Raw genomic sequence first — 23747 nt, forward strand, 5'->3', positions numbered from 1 at the left:
TGCCTTCTTACAAGGAACAAAGTGTGCCATCTTCGTAAGCCGATCTACCACGACAAAGATGCTGTCAAATGAGTTTGATGATGGCAAGTCCGTGATGAAGTCCATAGAAATTGAAGACCATGGTCGACGTGGAATTGGCAATGGCTGTAGAAGTCCATAAGGGCGATGTCGAGGATTCTTAGATCTTGAACAGATGTCACAAGAGAAGACAAAATCTTTCACATCCTTCCACATTTGGGGCCACCAAAAATCTCGGGAAATAAGCTCTAAGGTCTTGTTGAATCCAAAATGTCCCGCAGCTGGAAAATCATGGCGAGATTGAAGAACTTGGAGTCGTGTTGGTCCTTTTGGAATGTACAATCGCTCTTCAAAGTATAAAAGATCTCCCTCCACCTTGAACTTGTCGTCATTGATACGTTGCTTGATATCAATGGCTACTAAATCTTTAATGGTCATAGCACGTACCTGATTTAGGAAGTCAGCATCAAATGATACAATAGTAGCACAAAGTTGAAATCTCTCTGGCTTCAATAACGTTGTATATTGTTGATCAAACGTTGCTTCTCTAGCCTTTGGTGCAAGATACGATCTCCTTGATAAAGCATCGGATAGTCGTTGCTGTCTTCCAGGTCGATAAGTGATAACAAAATCAAATCTAGATAGCGACATATTCCACCGAGCTTGACGCCGATTTAAAACTCGAGCCGTCATGAAATACTCCAAATTCTAATGATCCGTATATACGGTTACTAGATGTGCAGCTCCTTCAAGAAAGTGACGCCATTCTTCGAAAGAATCTACTATAGCAAGAAGTTCCTTATAGTGGATCTCATAATTGATTTCAGCAGCAGAGAACTTCCGAGATTAGAATGCAACTGGATGGAGCTTCTTATCTTCACTCATTTGTGAAAGCACAGCTCCCGAAGCAAAATCTGAAGCATCAGTTTCTAAATAGAAGGCCTTTGTAAAGTCTGGATGTACCAAAATTGGAGTTGTAGTAAATGTTGTCTTCAAATCTTGAAACACCTTCTCCGCCAAAGGTCCCCATTCCAACTTATCCTTGCATGTAAATCGAGTGAAAGGAGCAGCAACTTGAGAATAATTCTTGATGAAGATTCGATAGAAGTTAGCAAAACCAAGAAAGCATTGTACGTCTCTAACCGTCTTCGAAACCTCCCAAGACATGATTGCTTCTACTTTCTTGGGGTCCATCTTCAAACCTTCTGTAGTCGCAATGAACCCCAAAAATTTCATCTCCGTCTAGTAAAATAAACACTTTTCTAATTTGGCAAATAGTCCTCCCTTGCGTAGTTTCTCCAAGACCAAACGAACATGCTCTTCATGCTCTTCTTCGTTTTTAGAGAATATTAGAATATCGTCCAAGTAGATGACAAAAAAATCATCGATGTGTTCTTGAAAGATGTCATTCATCATATGTTAGAAAACCGCTGGAGCATTGGTAAGACCAAAAGGCATGACATTATATTCGAAATGACCATACCTTGTACGGAATGCTGTCTTCCACTCATCTCCTTCCTTGATTCGTACGAGATTATAAGCTCCCCTTAGATCAATTTTTGTAAAGATCTTTGCACGTCCAAGTTGTTCTAAGAGACTAAAAATCAAGGGTAATGGGTAACGATTTTTCTTTGTTACCTTGTTGAGGCCTCGATAGTCCACACACATCCGTAATGATCCATCTTTCTTCTTCACAAATAAGATGGGTGCTCCAGCTGATGATTTTGAATGACGAATGAAGTTCTTGGCTAGATTCTCGTCGATGTACTTTCGTAACTCTGCCAACTCTGTTTGCGATAGATTGTAGATTGGGCCAAAAGGTGGTTGTGCTCCTTCTTGCAAGTCTATGGCACAATCATATGGTCGGTGTTCCGGTAGTATGTCGGCGTTCTTCTTTTGAAACACGTCTTCAAAATCCTTATATTGCTCCGGTATACTTGCTGTTGAGATCTTCTCCTCGGTAGTTGGAACCGCATAAATGACAAATGGAGTGCCTTCTTTAGATGATCTTATAAACGCTCTTGCTCCAATGAATAAGGATTTCTTTTTTCGAGGTTTTTTACTAGGTTTTGTCTTGGGTGGTTTTGTGGGAAAAGTCATCTTCCGCAACCTCCAATCTATCAATGGATTATGTTTTTCCAACCAAGAAAGACCAAGAATAATAGGATTTGATGGGGTTCTAATAATATTAAAAATAATATGACTACTATAGTCTTTAAACGTTACTTCTATAGGTTTTGATTCATGGGTGATGCTACCAGACAATAAAGGTCGCCCATCTATGACCTCAACATGAACAGGTTTTGATTTTTGTACTAAAGGGATCTTATGACGCTTTACAAATTCTTCGTCTAAAAAACAAGCAGATGCTCCTGAATCTAGTAGTGCTAAGGTTCTCAGTTTTTGAGGGCCGATAAACAAAGGGATTGTAAAACAAAGTGCAGGTTGGGCAGAAAAAAAGGAACCTGATTGTTGTTGGGATATTTCATTGTCCAGCTGCACGGTTCCTACTGTGGCTGGGCATCCTCGAATTCTTGAACAAATACTCCCCTAGTCTTGACTATGCCTCGATTTTGCTTTTTGGGGCAGTTTCTGACTTTGTGGCCTTCCCCACCGCAATACAAGCATAAATTTTCCTCCATACGTCGCTTTTTTTCTTCTATAGTAAGAGATTTGATACGTACCGCATCAATTTGCATGTCTTCCACCCCTGAATGCGAATTCACACTGCTTGCCGACATAGTTGGAGCATGGCGAATTGTATATTGTCTTGAGCGTTGGTCTTGGCGACGTTGGAATAGGCGATTATCGCAGTTCACAGCTTGGCTAATGGCTTCATTGAGCGTTCGTGGATCAGGAAGAGTTAACAGCAAATCCTTCACATCATCTCTTAAACCCCAATAGAATTGACTCATCAACGTTTCTTCATCCCAATTGATGTCGCATACTAATTGCCTGAAATCCGAAGCATAAACAGATGTAAAACGCATCTCTTGTCGTAGCGACCGGATCTTTGTTGTAGCCCATCGAACCTTATCGTGTTCACCAAATGCTTCCGCAAATGCTTTCAAAAAGGTTTCGAAGTTGTTTAATATGGATGATCGTTTCTCAAACAAAGGAGCAAACCATGATAGAGCTTGTCCCGTAAGTAAGGTTCCAACAAGCCCAACACGTGACTCCTTCGTTGGATATCATTCGGGTTGTAAAACTGTTATCAACCTGATTTGATTAACGAATCCTCGAAACTTGGAACGTGTTCCATCAAACTTATCTAGAAGGCTAACTCGAGGCTCCTTATGTTGTAGAACTAGTGGTTCTTGTTGAACCTGAGGTAAAGTTGTTTCTCCAAGTGCCGAAATTTGAGGCTGGTGTAGTTTAGATTGTGCTATCCCAGATACTCCATCATTATGAAGCCTTGCCACCACTCCTTCAATCTCTGCAGTTCTTTGTGATAACGTAGCGAGGGCATTCATAATAGCATCTAACTTAGACTCTGAACTTTCTGTCATACTAATGTCTTGACCTCCGGCCATTCTAAAAGAAGGACAAAAATGACCCTATAAGAGGCAATATTGGTTTATAGGAGGGTAATCCACAACCTATAAAATGCCTTAAGAATTTCAAGAAGAGGGGTAATCCACTCTCTCCAAGAAGAATAAGACTCCAATATTGTAACAGAAGAAGTATCAGTTTAGAGGAGGGTAATCTGCAACCTCTAAAAAATGCTAGTATACCTTCAAGTAGAGGGGTAATCCACACTCTACTAAGAAAGAACTAGCTCTGATATCTCAAGTTAGTGTAGTCTCGACAAACTGTCACGGACACAAAATACAGACTTGAAATCTAACAAGAAGTTCAAGAAGAAGTGGCAAAACTAGATTAAACAGATGAGTACAAGAACAACACCAGAAAGGTGAGCTAGAACTCCAAGAGATGTGTTGTCGAAACTGAAGAACTCTTCAGCCTCGATCCCTATATATACTCCTACTTAGGAAGCTTCTCGAGCTACTTCTATTAACTAGGAAGCTTCTAGAAGGTTCCAGAGGCTTCCTTTCTAGAAGGTTCTAGAAACTTCTCGAGCTACTTCTATTAACTAGGAAGCTTCTAGAAAGTTCCAGGGGATTCCTTTCTAGAAGTTTCTAGAAACTTCTCTCTAAAAGGTTCCAGAGGCTTCTCTTCTAGAAGGTTCCAGAGGCTTGTTTTTTAGAAGGTTCTAGAAACTTCTCTCTAGAAAGTTCTAAGGAATATGTTCCTAACAGGTACATACATAAATAAGTTGTCTTGCAAGTTAAGACATGTAGCTGACAAAGTCAACACATGTTGGATATCCTATAGAATATTGCCATGTAGCTATTAGTTAGAGAATATATATGGAGGCAAGAGTGAAGCTTTCTTTACTCTTATCAATGCCTTTCTAGTCTTTAGTCTTATTTCAAGACTTTTTATTCTTCTTATTTTTGGCAATAGCCATTCTAGTTGAATATTATAACATCTTTAAGTGACTTTCTAATTCTTTTCAATAATATAAGAGTATATTGAGGATTTTCTTTCTTCAAGATTCATGTTCTTGACAGTAAACTATATTGTCAATAGCATATACCTAAAATAGTGGATCAAGATGAATATAATAAATTATACTTCTAATAGCCTCCATAATTGTACAATTGTCTCTTTATGAAATTTCATTTTGCTCTAGAATATATAGAACAATTAATTCAGATTTTATGCCTTTTCTATGTAAAAAATCTTTAAAATGTTGATTATAAAATCTTTTTCAATTGTCTATTTGTAAAGTAAGTACCTTATAACTGATGTCTCTAAATATGGTTTTGAAAACCTTTTGAAAACATATAAAAGCCTATGATTTTTAAAAAGTATAGAAAATAAATCAATATTGTATATAATCATCTTAAAATAAAATATAAAATAATGGTCTTCTATGAGATGGCATACTTATGAGATCACATATATTACTATGAATAAGCATGCAAAGTAATGAAGCTCAAATATAATTTAAACTTTTAAGATTTTTTTTTTTGTGACTTGCCAAAAGTACATTCAAAATATAACTATGGATATTCAATAGATTTAAGTATAATATTAGTTATTAAAATATTAATAGCCATCTTTCTTATCATATCATAATATAAGTAGTTAAGATAAAGATACTCTATTTGAATATTTTGTAGTTCTTTTGAACATGAAATATTATCATAAAAAACTACATAAGAAACAATTGTTGGAAGAAGAAGAAGAACTAAATAATTTAAAATATAAGATCCTTGAAGTGTTCTTTCTGTCATTATAATAGTATTATTTTGAATAAGCTCACGTGTTGAATCTTTGCAAAGAGTAAATATTTTATGCTATCTTGCAATCTTTATTAGCCTAAAAATATTTCTTCTAAAGCTTAGAATATAGAGAACTTATTGTAGAAAATAGATTTCTATTGAATAAGATTATTGAACTAAAATCTTGATCTCACCTATTTCCATCACATAACATTTATATCCAACAGATGTTTCAATAGGCCATATTACATTTGCTAGTACATATTTATAATTGATGAATCAATGAAACTTGTCAATCATATGTTCTATTGTGCCATATCAGCTATCCATCCTTATGTAATTCCTCGAGATGCTAGTGCATTATAAGCTCAAGTAATATCAAAATTTTTATTAAATCTACTTTGATCTAGTTCATAACATTACTCTTGATATAAATCATTTGAATGATAATTTTTTGATTCTATATAAAGAGCTTTTGAAATCTGAGAAGTGTTAAAATCTTAAGATCTTACAAATGAATATAAAATACACAAGCTTCATTTGTAGAATCTTAAGATTTTAGCACTCTAGTAGGGAGGTTTGAAGTGATTTTAGATATCATGCAAAAATTTGTAAATTTAGTATCACCCAAATCCTCCAATTTTGTTCATAATAAATTCTAGATGAATCATGAAACTAAAAATGGATTGATCATGTTGAATTCTTGCATCAAAGAACTGTCGCTTAAGTTCATAAATATTGGCACTGTTGTTAAATTCATGCTCCTCTAATAATCTATCCCAGACTTATTGCATAGTTTTGCATTGAGTTAGAGGCACAAGAAACAATTGCTCAATGGATGAAATTAATAGAGTATAAGCGTTATAATCCGCCTCTATCCATTGCACACAATCTGTATTCTTTTGCCCTCGGTCATCAGTATGAATAATATACCCTTTTGCTTGGAAAAGATTCTTGATCTGCCACTTCCATATGTGAAATTCAGAACCATTGAAATGCTGAATTCCAATAAGGTCTTTATTGGTGGACATTGTGATCAAATTGCAACATATGATCAAATTGTAAGAAACTAACTCTTGTAAAGTGAGAAAATCAGAGAGAGAAGTGAAAACAAGTCAAAACAGAAAATGAGTAAGAACTAGAAAAATGTAATGCATGAGAGTCAAGAAGTTCAAGAAAATATTCGAGAGAATAAGAATTTTGCGTGGAAAAATAAGCACTGTGAATTTTCTAAGCTCTACAAATGAAAAACTTGAAAAATATACTGGAGCAGTTGCTCAATCGCTCAATATTTCTAAGGCAATCAATTGGTCGGAAACAAAAAGTTGAGTCGAAAAACAACTAAATCGGTCGTAAACCGCTGAATCAATCAAAACCTAGCACTCAATAAAATGCACAGAACGATGAAGCGTGGACCCTTAACCTATTTTGTTTCACAGAATACCACACCAAGAATATCAGGAAAACAATGACACTTTATTACAAGTAAAATCTTAAATATCAATGAAAAGTTCTTATTTCTTACTAGTAACACACTAGTTACTAAATAAATTACCCAGATGGGATACCATATTCAAAGTTTAGATCTAGCCTCTTCGAAAATTTCTTCAATTCACCCAATCACTCCAACAACTGGATGAAATCCAATAGGCTCATTCAGCATGTGTGATCAAATCATATTCTCACAGATTACGTCGCGGCCTATGTCAAAAATATGATTCACGGCACCTCGTCATTAAAATCCATGAATTTCGAGATTTTCAAGTCATTTTCCGACCCCTATTTGACAATTGCTGAGTTTCTAAGTTGTAAAGTCGAACTGCTTGTTTCGTGCAATCATGATATTAAGAGACCGTGTTGATCCGGTTGTTGACGAGAAAGAACTCGGAAACCGAGGTTTTTTCGAATAATCAATAACTCTGGCTGAGACTGATAATCATGAGAAGCGTTGGGCTAGAAAGTACGGCAGTGTCTTACGGTATTCGCGGACCAAACCGGCGGTAGTGAACACAATCCTTCAAATGCAAGAGCTACAGGCATCAGCACGATTTCAGTGCAATGGTTCAGGTTTGATGAAGACGCACCATTTTCATGTTGTGTTGGAAACTATTTAAATCAGGTATGACCCAGTCATTTGCAAAACTTAGCTGAACCTCCAAACTCCTCACTGGACACTCATGGAAGCTTGAGAAGAGCATAGTCAAAGACATGATTCTCTAACTCTGCTTCGGTGCTTCTCTAACTCTGCCTCAAGAAAAGTCAATGTGATGTTTGAATTGAAAAAAAACCAATAATAAACGAGAGTTGTTAAGTCTGTTGATAAAACTCTCAAGCACCTAATTAGAGGTGACTTCACCTTAATGCTCAATATTACTTTGCCTACTGTACTTATCCTTCATCATTTCACCTATTAGGCAAGTCATTCAGGATGGTTAGTTTAGGATTAAGACTATAACTTGTATAATATACTATACAAGGTATTATACTCGTATGATAGTAGTTGAACTTTGCTCACCCTAGTGTACCAAACTCTGTTTTTCGTCATGGTATGAGGGCCTAGTTGAGGTATAGTTAAACCTATGTGAGCATTGCTCCCTCGCACACTAGAAGAAATCTGAGACGACATCAAAGTAGATCGGAAGAGATCTGTCACGATGGTTGAGAATAGCAAGTCTTCAAATTGTGAGGTAGGAGACTAGAACAAGTTGATAGGGGCCTTGAACTATAATGTCTAGAGGATCAAATTGACGACAGCCCTGAAAAGAGAGGTCAGTAGAGACAAAACAAGCACCAACATCGTTTCCAACACTTATAGCAGGGACATCCTATACTAACCTTTACTATCACATATATATTATTTTTCAAATAAAAAGAGCTTATTTTACAGAAACTGTAAAATATGTAAGACCTATCTACTTGCGAAAGTAGCTGAGCCATTACCTACTGTGATCTCGAACAAACAAATTCATCAAAGGCTGGAATTAATAGAAAGCCTCAACGGCGCTCCTCAGTGACGAGCCAAAGTTTTTGCTGCTGGTAAGCGATGATCAATACTCCTGATTCATGATGTAGGAGACCTAAGTCCCCTCTACAAAGCAAGAAGAAAAAGCTTATTAACACGTCTAATCACCACCTTTGCAAGGAAGACTGAGGAACACTTTGAAGAACAGTTGGAGGCTCCGAATGGGGATTCGTTTCAGCAACGTCTAGTTCTCTTTGATGAGGCCACTGAAGTACAAGTTTGCAAGTTTCTCCAATTTAGCCCGACATGCACAAATGTTCAATTCAAGTTCAAAGATTGACTCTTGGTGCTGCGTTATTTCAAGCCGTGACATTGCACACAATGTGAATTTCCTAGCCTGTAAATCAAATTTATGCATGACGATAGTGAATTCCTAATTGTAAATGTTTGCATACCAGAATCAGCAGTGTCGCATTGGTACACCTCACCTGAATGCAGAAGCTGGATTCATCACGAAGAGACAGTGGCATTACTTCGCCTCCATCTCTACCCATATTATAGTTCTTGAAGGTCTGATACCATTTTCTTTGAGCAACTGAACCATCGCTAAAATCGTGGCCCGCTTGTCTACATTCGTCAAAAACGTCAATCCAATGCTTTTTGTTTGTCGTGCAAGCCCTTTTGCTCCATCCAAAATCTGCAGCTGGTTCACAATTACAGATGCTTGACATAGGTTACATTTCCCGTTGCAACTACTCAAAGATTTTTTTGCCACTTCTGCGGTTTCCACTCTCATATCTGGTTTAACTAGACAAAAAAAATGTATATTGTGACTGACCACAACAGAGGTTCCATGCTTACTGATACTCTGCGTGTATATGGTCTAAATCTAGAAGGAACCTGGAACATATCATGCATGCATTAACTACAGACCATGTTATCACAATTTAGTATCATGCATGGACTTAGGAAAACAGATATCACAGACATCTTCTCATAGTTTGTTGTATCCCGAGAACTTCGGCCGAGGAGCAATTTTTAGTAAGTACTAGCATGGAGGAAAATTGGGAACACAAGGCCACAACTTTAAATTCAACAACTGGTTTAGAGCTCCATATTTAACTTAGTAGACGGTGCTCTAAAGTTTGGGGGTAAGGGAATTGTTCTCCACAACAGAATTTCCTCAACCGTCCTGCTTGGGGAAGAGAATGGAACAAGAGTCATGTCTTGATACACCCACATGATTCCTGTGGGGATGAGTTTTAGCAATTATGCAGGAATGTGGACGATGCAGGAAAATTATATGTATGGCATGTATTTTCTGAAGAGGAACTCTGCTAACAACTTGAGAATCCCTTGCGCACATTTTTGAAACCACTGCACGAGGAAGGTGTTCTTCCTTTTTCAAGCAACTAGCTAAATAAAAAGCTTAGTTATCGCACCTTGTGTAACTGTATACACAAGAAGTTTAGAAGGCTTATGCTGTATGCTTCAGTTAATAGAACTGTGAAGTATGAGTCAGTAATCAGCATGAGATATCAGATGTTGGAACAAGCATGTAATAACTGAATCGTGCATGAGCAGGGTGTCGTGTTTGAAGAGTGTATTCTTTGCGAACTGTACTTGCAGATTGAAATGCATATCACATCATATAATCACTACTTCAACAAGTAATCTAATAAGAAATATTATCACATCCTATATTTAGGTTGTTTACACGCGATGGGTTAATTTACCTGCACGGTTCCCATCAAACTGTGAATTCATTCTCATCAGTCATTGTTGAGTGATCTCCAATCTGTATCAAACAAGCAGCACTTCAAGGATATTTAGCAAGGAAAATAGGTTATGCTCCAAGGAGAAATTTTTCCAGATCCTCCCTGTAGAATAGGCTTGATACATGTCCAGACAAACCACTCAACAGTTTTAGCATGTGACGTCTCGTTAGCACATACACATTTAACAGTACGCTTGAAGCTCAAGCTGGGTTCAATCTTCTTCTCATAAGGGAGAACCATTTCGTTTCAGCATCAGTTAACTGTACTTCGATTCTTCCATTATCTTTTAATTTCAATTCATTGACATTAAAGCAACACTGTTGAGCAGCGCTTACCAAGTCTGCCGACAGATGTGCCCTCGGATTCTTCTTTAACGCTCTGAAACATCATTCCGAAACTGAAAGACATTCTGCTCTAAGTGCACACCAATCTAGGGTGAATCACATAGGCTGAGACGACATACCTAGAGATCAGTAACCAAGCGGGTTGTGCGTCTCTGGCAGCAAAGTCATTGTTTCTTGAACACTGCTAGAAGTTAGTCGGCCCCCACGATAGCAGCCCAAGTTAGCCCGTTTGCCAAGACAAGCTCAATACATCATAATTCCTCTCGTTTGCTGTACCGGTGCAAGCTTCTGTTATCATGTCGACAACGTGGATCTGTGTAGCTTGGATGGTACGACAGAAAACTTACACACCTTTAAACTCTAAAGATGAGAGATTTCTTTCTGCCTTAGCAGCCACCGTGCGTCCTCCAGGAACACTGAAGCACAGTCTCTAAACAAACACATGTGAAGTTTCAGGAATCAACTTCCGCTTATTACATCCCCCAAAACTTGTGCTAAGTTACAGAGCTCAGCGATGGCGTTGAAATTGATTCAGTTAAGCACAGCGATCGAGGCTTAAGTCCAGAAGCTGTTTTGTGTACAGCCCCAGTACCTGGAAAATACGTACAACGACTTGCAGTAGATAAGACATTATACTATACGACAGAGATTCATAAATTGAGCAATATTTTAGTACTTTACCCATTAAGTCACATCACGAGGATCCATAAACGTCCCTCGTGCCATTCGCTGCGTTCGATTTAATGGCCTGTCATTCTCTATTTGTACTTAACTCCACTTGACCTGGCTACCTATTTACATCCAGGTCGCTAGGAAAGTACGAACAATGAATTTTCAATAGTCGGATGAGGACCATCTGGTGAACCTGAGACTTCAAAAAGTCATGCGTTTTTCAGGCTTTTATTTACTTCTGTAAATATTTATATTTATGAGCGATGTGACCTTTAAGCCAATTTACTCAAGGATGGTTCTTATCCTGGACGTCGGGCAAGTGTTACCCCGACTGGGTGCAAGGTAAGGGCTCCCTACAAGCAATCCAAAAGAGAAAGCATTGTACCACGTCATGAACAAATCAAATATCAACATTGCCATGTTGGACTACATTTGCGTGCAAGAGACAAGCAGACGAAACAAATTACCAACCCTTCTTTTCAACTTTGAAATCGAATCTTCTGGAAAGCTGTGAAGGCCCACCGGGACAGGCGCACTGTGTGTGCCATCGAGGTGCTTTCCGATCCTGCAAATGGGCAATGACGGGCTGGAGCTACGAACAAGCACCCGGGACGAAGAAGCTGGAGACGACTGTTTTAAGCGACAATAGTCCCGTAATAGTGGTGACGTTGACTTGAACCTCGAGTGGCTTTGTCTGGATGGATCCATGGTTTATCTGCTCTCGGGGCACAGCAAGTGGGGCTGGACGAGAAAAGCATTTCGGTTGGACGTGACCCCACATGGGCTCCCCCTCACTCCGCAATCATCTGCTCTCTCGCGTCAAATCGCGTTACATCGCATCTCATCGCATCGGTCTCTGACTTTGTTGCGTTCGTAACTCATTAAACTTTTTACGGAACAATTTTTAACTTTTTGCAAAAAAAAAAAAAAAAAAAAAAAAAAAAAAAAAAAAAAACAAACAAACAAACAAACAAAACAAAACAAAAACAAAAACAATGAATCTTGAGTAATCATTGATTTATTAAATAGTCAACAGGTATAAGTAATTTAAATTGTGATTCTGCTGAATGTGGATAAGAAAAAAAAATTGTGTCTTGTACTTTTAATGCAAAAAATTATAAAAATGTAGTATACATACTTAACAAAAAAATAATTCAAGAACCAAATTAAAAAAAAAAAAAAATCGGTATAGTAATGGAAGAACTTATAAATATGCTAAATTACTATTGATTTTTAAAATATTAAATGATGTAGTTTTAAAAGGTCTAATACTTGTGATATTAGTATAATAAAGTTTGTAGGATTACTATACAGGTTTTTCAATAATAAGGTCAAAAGAGATATAAGATAATTGAGTTTTTTTTTCACAATTTAAGGATATTATTTATATCATAATAAATATGAATATCAACTTAATCTTGTCATTTTTTTATTATCATTTATTTTGTATATGTTATATAAATATATATGACATGAGAAAATATAAGAATTTTTTCTACTTCTTTTCAGAGTTGTTAAAATTATTATGCTCAAAATTATTATTTATAAAAACATGTGATACAAACCAGTAATTGCAACAATATTTTAAAAATACTCTTAATTTTAATTTTTTTATATGCACAATTATTTTATATTTTAATATTTTTTAAATATTTATTTTTCTAAATAATATCATTATAATTTATATAGTTTTATTTTAAGAATAGTTATTAAAACCTTAAAATACTTTTATGGCTTCATATGAACACATGTTCATTTTAAAATATTTAATTATAAATCTATGTATTTTGATTTTAAGGATTTTTATTAAAATCCTAAGATTTGTTTTATGTGTTCTTATATATGTATATATTTTTTAGAATTTTATTTATAATTTTATGACAAAATTATATTTTTTTCATTAAAATTTAAAATAGTATTTAAAATATATGATAATTTTTTTATTAAGATAATTAAATAATTTATTTATATCTACAAAGTATAGATATTCTATCATTGTTTGTACTCTTATGCAACAAATGTTTTATATTGCTACTATGATTATTTTTTATATTTAACATATTTTACTTTTTAAAACCTAATAATTAAGTCACAAAAATCTTTCTAAAAAATAAATAATTTTAAAAACCTAAACAACCATTCAACTTCAATAAAAAAATAAAATTATCAATAACAATGTTGACAATGAATATATCCTCAAAGTAACATTTCTTCCATGATATGTACAAAAAAAAAAAAAAAAAAAAAAAAAAAAACCTTTGATCTACAACATAAAAATCAATACACCTTCAAAATACAATGACAATAAACTATCAAAAATAATCCATTAACATTTAGATATTAATACTTCAAATTCTAACCATAAAATTTTTAATCTTGTATAGTTGATAAAAATTCAAACTAGCCTAGTTAATAATGGTACAAAATAAACAACTAGTTTTGAAGAAAAAAAAACATAAAAAAAAAAAATCCATAGAAGAGAAAAAACTACCAAAAGTTGAGTCCTACCTAATAAGTATACATAATTCGAATGCAATAGTATTAATATTGGAATAGTAGGTGGAAGTAAAAAAAAAAAAAGAAAAAAAAAAAAGCCTAAATTCTAAAGAAAGAAAAGGAGGAAAGAGTGTATATCTAATTCTCTCATCTATCTACTTTATGCTTGGGTTCTATATCCATGAAAAGCATTAAAAGGAACAGTAGTGGAGCTTGGTGCCATCCTAAAGCATGGCAAGATATGACTCGGCCTAGATATGATTATCAAAACTAGAAATCTAGAGTGAGTGGGAGGAATTTGAGTTGCGGCAATAGATACTTTACTTTTGAGTATGAAAAAATAACACTTAATAAAAAATAGTCAATTTGTGGTCATTGGAACAAAAAATTATAACTTGTCAAGGAATTGCAATCCTTTTAGTTGTACCGTCCTTGAAAGTATAAATCACATTATAAAATATAATGTAACAAAAGCAAATATTACTAAATATAAAATTATTTATCATAACAATAATTTTAATCTTTCAATATGATATCAGAGCATAGTTTTGAAAACTTTCTAAAGCAAGTTCTAAAAAAATAATAATAACAAGCTCACAAAGAAGAGGCCATACTAAAGACATTTTGCATAGAAATTAGGACACTTAATAGACGTCTTTCTTCACGAACATAGCTATAAATAGCTTTACCATTAAAAAATGGCCAAAATTTGATGCCGTTTGATAAAACATTTGAAAATAAAAGATTCAAATAAAATTTGAGTTAAAAAATATGGGAGTTAGTTTTTGGCATAGAAAAAGAATCAATATTTATTATAAAAGTAAATGCACCTACATAATTACCATCAATTAATAAAACTGCAACTTCTACTTAGAAAAAGAAGGATTATGTTGCCCTTGCAACTATTTGAGATTTAGCTAATAATTCAATCTTCTCACATGTATGAGCATGCAAAACAACTAACAAAGCATGGTTGACACTAAAGAGGACATAGTTTTTTAGATATATTATCACTCAAAATACTTATAAGAAAAATTTATTATACTAAATAAATATATATGTATATATATATATATATATATATATGACATAATATTCATAGAATTTTATGATCTTAATCCAACAATGTCACTTTGTAGGAGTGATCATTCTATAACAAATAGAAACCTTCATCCTTATGAGGTTCATACAATCATAATATAGCATAAAAATTTAAACATTGTCCGTAGTAGGAATTGAAACACTTCAAAAGCTAATTGCAATCTTTATTCTATAGGAGACAATATAAAAGGCTCATCTTTAAAATTCTAAGCTCTCTTTGTAAGATGCAAAGATACAAAATAATTGGCAAATAGGAAAAACTTCAAAATAATCTACCATAGACTACAAATATTTAAAAAATAAAACAAAAAACCTTCATTGGTTAGATAATGTAGAAGAACTTTCTCCCTCATTTTATGCACAAGTGTACCTTACACAAGCATTTTGATTCAAGGAAGCTCTTAAACCACATGAAAGAAAAAAAAACATTGATTCATTAACATATAAGCTATTCATCACTTTGCATACAAAAAATAATAGTTAATAAATTTTGAACCATTTTCACCTCATAAACATAAAGTAAATCTTAATAATGACTATTTATTTATAATTTGTAGACAAGGCAAATACATCCTACTTAGCTATAATTTGATGAAAAAACAATACAAATTCTAAAATCTAAGCACTATAGCCGTGGTGATATTTCATAAGATAGTATTTTAGGAAGAACTTTTTACCTTTGATTTTCTTATGTCTCTTCCAACAAGCCATATTAATAGTGACATTCAATTAGATTCATTATTCTTTCATAAGAGTGGCTGGACTATCTTTGAATTAATTACAAATGCCCCTTTTATATTACTACATATACTTCTTTTTTTTGAAATAGTCACTTCATTGCTTCTACAACTAATATCTTTATTAGTTCTATATATTGTACTACCAACGTCACTATCAACCATACCATTTCCACAATCTACTCACTCTTTGTTCTTAACTTAATTGAAAGTGGATTTTTTTGCTTAATGTTCTACTTCCTCATTTTGTATGTTTTACATCTACTTATTCTAATCCAAGAGAGCCTTTCTCTACTACTAAGTCTTTTGCCACATAGAAGATCCCTTGCAATTATTTCAACAAATCTACATTCACCTTGTCTTGGTGGTTATATGATTAGATCTTCATACCATTGCCAATGCTTTATTGATCTTTCCAAGGACTTAGAAATTATGCCACATAAGGATATTATATGCATCAACTTTGTCAAATTCAATATTGCCATATCTTTGGTGAAAACTTAGCCAACCATGTTCTTTCTGATGAAGATTTCAAAGACCAACTACTCTCTCTACCACCACTATTTGTCCAACTTCAAAAGTCCTCACACACTACAAAGGATGTTCCTCCTTTGCACAACCTTCCAAAGAACTATGTGTCACGGACCAAAAATACAAACAAGAAATCTAAACAAGAAGTTCAAGAAGAAATGACAAGAACTAGATTATCAGATGAGTACAAGAGCAACGCCCAGAGAATTGAGCTAGAGCTTCAAGAGATGTGTTGTCGAGACTGAAGAACTCTTCAGCCTCAACTCCTATATATACTACTGGCCTATGGTTCTAAGGAAGCGCATCAAGAAGCTTCCCAAGAACTATGAAGCTTCTCGAGCAACTACCCAAGAGCTAGGAAGCTTCTCAAGTAACTTCCTAGAATCTACTAGAATATTCTAAGAATCTTCTAGAGCCTTCTAAGGGAATCTTTAGGAAATCTTCAAAGAATCTTTAGGGAATATTTAAAGAATATTCTAAAAGAATATTCAAGGAATCTTCTGGAAGTTTCTAGAGACTTCTTTCTAGAAGGTTCTAGAAACTTGTCTCTAGAAAGGTCTAAGGACTATGTCCCTAACATCACCTCCTCTTTTAGCTTCGAGGTCTCCGAGAAGCAATGTTATCGTCAGTCAATACCAACGCAAGAAAATGAAGATCTGTCGCATAACCTCTGCTATGAACTCCAATTGTTGTTCACGAGGCAAGTGATTCAATGGTCCTTGAAGCCAACGGTAGTGGCCCACGCCTTCAACTTCTGACCAAGCATGAACCTCCGTGTCTTCATTGTGAAATTGTCTTGCAAACTTTCCTTCTGGCTGACCATTGTAGGCAGGCTCGACCTCAAATACCATCACCAGCGATCTGTTGCTCGGAATCCTTCGACATCGTCGTGGTGCAAGCGGTTCTTCATCTCGCGGTCATCTTCGTCAGCTAGTTGCTTGAGATGACATGACAAGTGTAGTATCTTGGCTATCCATATTCAAAGGCTAAAACAATAAGAACAAACTTGGGCTACTAACAAAGTTCTATGCTATCTTGGAGAGAATGACTACATCAACTATGAATTTTGGTGGTGCTCTCTCCTCTTTTCTGTTTTCTGGATGAGCAAGCTTCCATAAGAAGCTATCGTTGAACCGGCTTGGATTCCTCAGGATATCGTCGATGAAACTCCTGTACCTTTTGCGACGCATTTGCGAGATTTTTGGCTGGCTCCCATGTTCGTTCATTAATATCGTAACCGCTCCAATGCACAAAGTATTCTAATTTATCCCGTCTTTGCCATGAATTCAGGACCTTTTCCACCTCGTATTCTTCGTGGTTCTCTATTTCTATGCTAGGTGGTGGACATTGTACTCTTCCAGGAAAAGACGATTCTCGATAAGGCTCCAACAAAGAAACATGAAAGACAGGATGTACCTTCATAGTAGCTGGTAACTCCAGACGATACGCTACAGGATTGATTTGCTTCTGGATAACAAATGGTCCCAATCTCCGATAGTCCAATTTGTCACATGGCCGCTTGGTCTTAATATTTCGTCGAAGCAACCAAACTTTGTCTCCAATCGTGAATTTAGGTGCCTGATTCTGAAATTTGTCCGCGGACGCCTTGTAAGATTCTTGGGCAGTTTGCAATTGAAAGCTTCAATGTAGTTTGAAGCTGCGAAAGCTCCTTCACCAATCCTTCAGATATCGGATTGTTAATCGTTGACGAACTCCATAAGTCAAGCTTTGGATGGTATCCATAATTGGAAAAGAATGGCGTTTGTTGAGTTGACGCATGAAGGGTGTTGTTATATGCGAACTCAGCTAGCGGTAGATATGCGGCCCAATCATCTTGTTGATAGTTGATGGTGCAATGTAAATATTGCTCTAAAACTTGATTCACCCGTTCTGTTTGGCCGTCCGTTTGAGGATGAAATGCCGAAGAAAGCTTGATATCCACCTTCAATATCTCAAAAAGAGTTTTCCAAAACTTTGACACAAACTGGGTTCCTCGATCCGATACGATATCATCTGGTAGACCATGATATCGATACACATTATCAAGAAAGAGTCTTGCTATGTCTTCGCTTGACGATGTCTTCTTGCAAGGGACAAAATGCGCCATCTTTATAAGCCGGTCTACGACAACAAAAATGCTGTCAAATGAATTCGATGGTGGTAGATCCGTAATAAAGTCCATGGAAACCGAAGACCATGGTCGGCACGGAATAGGCAATGGCTGTAGAAGTCCATAAGGCCGATGTCGAGGGTTTTTGGATCTTGAACAAATGTCACAAGATACAACAAAATCTTTCACATCCTTCCACATTTGAGGCCACCAGAAATCACGGGAAATAAGTTCCAAGATCTTATTGAATCCAAAATGTCCCGCAGCTGGAAAGTCATGACGAGATTGAAGAACTCGGAGTCGTGTTGGCCCTTTTGGGATATACAACCGCTCTTCAAAATATACTAGATCTCCTTCCATCTTGAATTTATCATCACTAGCATGTTGCTTGATATCAAGGGCTAGAGAATCTTCAATGGTTGCGGCCCGTACCTGGTCGAGGAAGTCAGCATCAATTGGTACAATAGCTGCGTTGAGCCGAAATTTCTCTGGCTTCAACAATGTTGTGCACTGTTGATCAAATGCTGCATCTCCAGCCTTTGGTGCGAGATATGATCTCCTTGATAATGCATCGGACAACCCTTGTTGCTTCCCAGGCCGATAAGTAATAACAAAGTCGAACCTGGATAGCGACATAATTCACCGAGCTAGACGCCGATTCAAAACCTGAGCCGACATAAAATACTCCAAATTCTTGTGATCCGTATATACGGTCACTAGATGTGTAGTTCCTTCGAGAAAGTGGCGCCACTCTTGGAAAGAATCTACTATAGCAAGGAGTTCCTTATCGTGGATCTCATAGTTGATCTCAACAGCAGAGAATTTTCGAGAATAGAACGCAACTGGATGGAGCTTCTCATCTACGCCCATCTGTGAAAGTACAGCTCCTAAAGCAAAATCCGAAGCATCTGTCTTCAAATAAAAGGCCTTTGTAAAGTCCGGATGTACCAAGATTGGAGCTGTAGTAAATACCATCTTCAAATCTTCAAATGCTTTTTCTGCGATAGGTCCCCATTCGAGCTTGTCCTTACACGTTAACCGAGTGAGGGGGGCAGCAACTTGAGAATAATTCTTGATGAAGATCCGATAGTAGTTAGCAAATCCAAGAAAACATTGTACGTCCCTAATCGTCTTCGGAACTTCCCAAGACATGATTGCTTCCACCTTCTTTGGATCCATCTTCAAGCCTTCCGTAGTCGCGATGAATCCCAAAAACTCCATCTCAGTTTGGTGAAATAAGCACTTCTCCAATTTGGCATAGAGTCCTGGCTCCCATAGTTTTTTGAGTACCAGACGAACGTGCTTCTCATGTTCTTCCTCGTTCTTAGAAAATATCAAAATATCATCTAGATAGATGACAACAAAATCGTCTAGATGCTCTCGAAAGATGTCATTCATCATATGTTGAAAGACCGTTGGAGCATTAGTAAGACCAAATGGCATGACATTTTATTCAAAATGGGCATACCTTATTCGGAACGTTGTCTTCCATTCATCTCCTTCCTTAATTCGCACAAGGTTGTAAGCTCCTCTTAGGTCAATCTTTGTAAAGATCCTTGGACGCCGAAGTTGTTCTAGAAGACCAGAGATCAAAGGCAGTGGATAGCGATTCTTTTTTGTCACCTTGTTGAGACCTCGATAGTCCACGCACATTCGTAGTGAGCCATCCTTCTTCTTCACAAATAAGATTGGTGCCCCAGCTGGCGACTTCGAATGACAGATGAAGTTCTTGGCTAGATTCTCGTCAATGTACTTCCGCAACTCAGTCAACTCCGTCTGTGACAAATTGTAGATTGGTCCAAAAGGTGTTTGTGCTCCTTCTTGCAATTCAATGGCACAGTCATAGGGTCGATGCTCTGGCAGCATATCAGCATTCTTCTTTTCAAAGACATCTTTGAATTCTTCATACTGCTTTGGAATAACCAAAGTCGGAGTTGCATCTTTTCGAGTCGGAGTTGCGAAGATGACAAGAGGTGTATTTTGCTTGGCTTCCTTCATGAAAGCCCTTGCACCTATAAACAAGGATTTGTTTCTAGACATTGTATTGGCAGATTCCACCTTCAAGGAGTTTGTTGGAAATGTCACTTTCCGCAACTTCCAATCTATCAATGGATTATATCTATCAAACCAAGATAGTCCCAAAATAATAGGACATGAAGGAGTCTTGATAACATTAAACACAATATTGCTCTCATGGTTTTCAAGACGTACCTTCAATGGTTTAGTTTCATGGATAACATTGCCCGAAGACAATGGTCGTCCGTCTATGACTTCTACATGGACAGGCTTAAGTTTCTTTACAAGAGAAATATTGTGAAGCTTGGCAAACTCTTCATCTATAAAGCAAGCGGATGCACCCGAGTCTAACAAAGCATTGACTTGTAGTTCTTGAATACCCAGATGTAAAGGTACCATAGAACAATCTGAAGGTTGAGCTGAGAGAAAGGGACCTTGATTAATTTTGGATGTTGAGATGTCCAACCGCACGGTCCCTATTGTGGCTGGGCGCCCTTGTTTTCCTGCATGCTTGTACTCCTGAGTCTTGTTGTTTGAGGCTTCTGTTTCTTCCGACAATCTACAGCTTTATGGCCCGCTTCTCCGCAATATAAACACAAGTTTTGTTCAAACCGTCGCTTCCTTTCCTCAGTTGTGAGGGGTTTGAAACGTACCGCATCAATTTGCATGGGTTCAGGATCTGTGGAGTGATTCTCTGGACCTTTTGAAAATGTAGCAAATGCTCCATCATTTCTCCAGCCTGATCGTCTTTCTTGTCGTAATTCAAAGAGGCGGTTGTCACAAATAATTGCCTGAGATATAAGTTCTTCTAAAGTATCCGCCTTAGGCATTGTGATCAATAAGTTCTTGACATCATCTCTCAGTCCATATCGAAATCGTGTCATGAACGCCTTATCATTCCAATCAAGATCACATGTAAGCTGTTGAAATTCTGCAGCATAGATTGCAGCAGAACGTGATCCTTGTCGCAGATTTTGTATCTTTCTTTCAGCCACTCTTTTTCGATCGCTATCTCCAAACGCAGCAGTAAGTCTCTCTATGAAAGCCTCTAGGTCGTACAATATTGGAGAATCCTTCTCCAATAGTGGAGCAAACCAAGAGCGAGCATTTTCTGGTAGAAGAGTACCTATGAAAGCAACCTGGGTAAATCCATTCGGATAACGAGAAGGGTATAGGCGTAGGTAAAGCCGTACTTGTTGCACAAAACCTCGGAAGTTGGCTCTTCTTTCGTCAAACTTGTCTGGCATACTCGCTTTTGGTTCTTTCGTACTAATCCTTGAAGTATCCATAGGGGTCGTATATGACACATGTCTTGTTTCTCTCAGTCGAATAATCTCTTGTTGTAGGCTATGAATTTCGCATCTAGCTTCTTTGGTCACTAGATCAATTTGAGGTTCTTTACTTGGATTGCGAAGAAATGCAATCTCCTTTCGTATACTATTCATAAGAGCTTGAAGATCTGCAAGAGTTGCCACTCTATTGTCTACTTGTGGAGATGCATTGTCTATGATTTGGTCTACTTCCATATTTAGAGAATAGATGGATTAAAATTTTGAGAGAAGAAGAAATTGCTAAGTCTCTTGGAGAAAATTGTAGCACTACCTGTCACTAAAACCTACTCGGAGAAAAGAAAAAAAAATACTAAATGATTTCAGTTTTAGAGGAGGGTAATCCGCAACCTCTAAAAATGCCTCAATGCTTTCGAGAAGAGGGGTAATCCGCACTCTATCAAGAAGGCAAAGCTCTGAAATCGATGTTAACAGTCTTTTTTACTAGCTATGCTAAACAAAAAGAAGGAATTAATATCAGTCCAAGAGAGGGTAATCCGCAACCCTTAGAACACTCAAGTATCTCCAAGGAAGGGGGTAGTCCATTCTCTGCCTCAAAGAACTAAGCTCTGATATTGTGATTGAGAAAATATCAGTTTAGAGGAAGGTAATCCGCAACCCCTAAAGCGCTAGAATACCTTCAAGAAGAGGGGTAATCCGCTCTCAAACAAGAAGGATTCAGCTCCGATATTAAGATAAAGGGAGTCTCGACAAACTGTCACGGACCAAAAATACAAACAAGAAATCTAAACAAGAAGTTCAAGAAGAAATGACAAGAACTAGATTATCAGATGAGTACAAGAGCAACGCCAAGAGAATTGAGCTAGAGCTTCAAGAGATGTGTTGTCGAGACTGAAGAACTCTTCAGCCTCAACTCCTATATATACTACTGGCCTATGGTTCTAAGGAAGCGCATCAAGAAGCTTCCCAAGAACTATGAAGCTTCTCGAGCAACTACCCAAGAGCTAGGAAGCTTCTCAAGTAACTTCCTAGAATCTACTAGAATATTCTAAGAATCTTCTAGAGCCTTCTAAGGGAATCTTTAGGAAATCTTCAAAGAATCTTTAGGGAATCTTTAAAGAATATTCTAAAAGAATATTCAAAGAATCTTCTGGAAGTTTCTAGAGACTTCTTTCTAGAAGGTTCTAGAAACTTGTCTCTAGAAAGGTCTAAGGACTATGTCCCTAACACTATGACATTAAATTACCTTGATACCTAATCATTTCTTAACTATCTTCAAAATTCAAACAAGCTACACTCATCTTGGCCAATGTGCTCTTAGAATCCAATATATATCAATAAGCAATAACTTCATTTATTTTTCATCATTGGCAATAAGCCATAACAAAAGAACTCAATTCACATGTAATAAATGATACTTAGATGTTTATAAAATTACCTCTTTATTATCAATCAATCACTCATAAGTGGATTTTCAAGGTCAAACTAAAGAAATCCAACTATATTAATTGTTTCAAAATACGTCTCATTACATGTGACTTCAATCAAATTTCGAGGTTAGATTATAATAAAAATTTCTTTTCAATTATACATATTCATTCCATCTTATTGATCTTGGCCCTTATTCAATTCAATTTATTTGCTTATAAAATGAACATCAGAACAACATTTTTTTTAATGAAATAGAATAAGACAAGAGTTATATATAAGTTCCTAATGATATAACTCTTCTAAATCTTAGCTTCATTTTCTACCTCTAGAAGTCCCTTCATCAATTGAAACAATCTTTATAAGAGTTGTTCAAAGTTATCAATTCTTTCTTTGCCACTTTTTGATTTATAAAATCTAATATTGATAGGAATGTACTTTACTTAAGTAGTGGCCAAGACTTTACTATTTTCACCTTATATGATAGCAAATAATAGTTTACAAATTTTTCATTCTATTAAGTCTTAACTTCATTCATAATTTCTATTTTCCAACTTAGAAGAAGTCCATCAAATCTTGTGCCTTCAAGTTACTTGCAATATTCACTATAGTTGGCTTCAAGTCACTCAAAGTTTGTATCTCATGTAGAAACTCATAGAATTTGGTTTCTTTGATTTCCACCTAGCATCCACTCGAATTGTTCATAGTATGAAACTATCTGCAAGTAATTGTACTATGACACCAAAAAACAAAATAATAATTCAATACTATTTTTACAAAACCCTTGTCCGGTCCAAAGCTCGCCCAACTCCTCCCACTAGGCGTGCTTGGAGGAGAACCAGACCTACATCCCAGTTTGCTTAAAAAAGCATATTCGAAAACACGAATTAATAAAAATTAACCAATTTATTTTGTAGTGATCAGAACTCAGAGCCGCACCATGTCAAGGAGTTGCAACTCTTTTGGTTGACCTT

The 23747-nt window shown here is 36.3% G+C and overlaps 1 protein-coding gene across 6 annotated transcripts; it reads right to left on the reverse strand.

Moving 5' to 3' along the window:
* Positions 1-7560: 7560 nt before the first annotated feature.
* On the reverse strand, positions 7561-10915 carry LOC112292186 (uncharacterized). Of its 6 annotated transcripts, none has more exons than XM_024540429.3 (4): positions 10513-10915; positions 10008-10069; positions 8760-8974; positions 7561-8397 (listed from the first exon to the last, which is right to left on the reverse strand). In XM_024540429.3, exons 2-4 carry the CDS (start codon positions 10042-10044, stop codon positions 8371-8373), a joined length of 279 nt encoding a protein of 92 aa, XP_024396197.1. In that variant the 5' UTR covers positions 10045-10069; positions 10513-10915; the 3' UTR covers positions 7561-8370. The 6 variants fall into 6 exon arrangements, with proteins under 6 accessions (XP_024396197.1, XP_024396193.1, XP_090112288.1 ...); XM_024540425.3 differs by having other exon boundaries at positions 8109-8537; positions 10513-10914; XM_090256162.1 differs by having other exon boundaries at positions 8109-8397; positions 8760-8968; positions 10513-10856.
* Between the last annotated feature and the right edge of the window lie 12832 nt (positions 10916-23747).

Source organism: Physcomitrium patens, chromosome 15 (genome assembly GCF_059467195.1).
Source record: "Physcomitrium patens ecotype Gransden chromosome 15, ASM5946719v1, whole genome shotgun sequence".
Classification (NCBI taxonomy): domain Eukaryota; kingdom Viridiplantae; phylum Streptophyta; class Bryopsida; order Funariales; family Funariaceae; genus Physcomitrium; species Physcomitrium patens.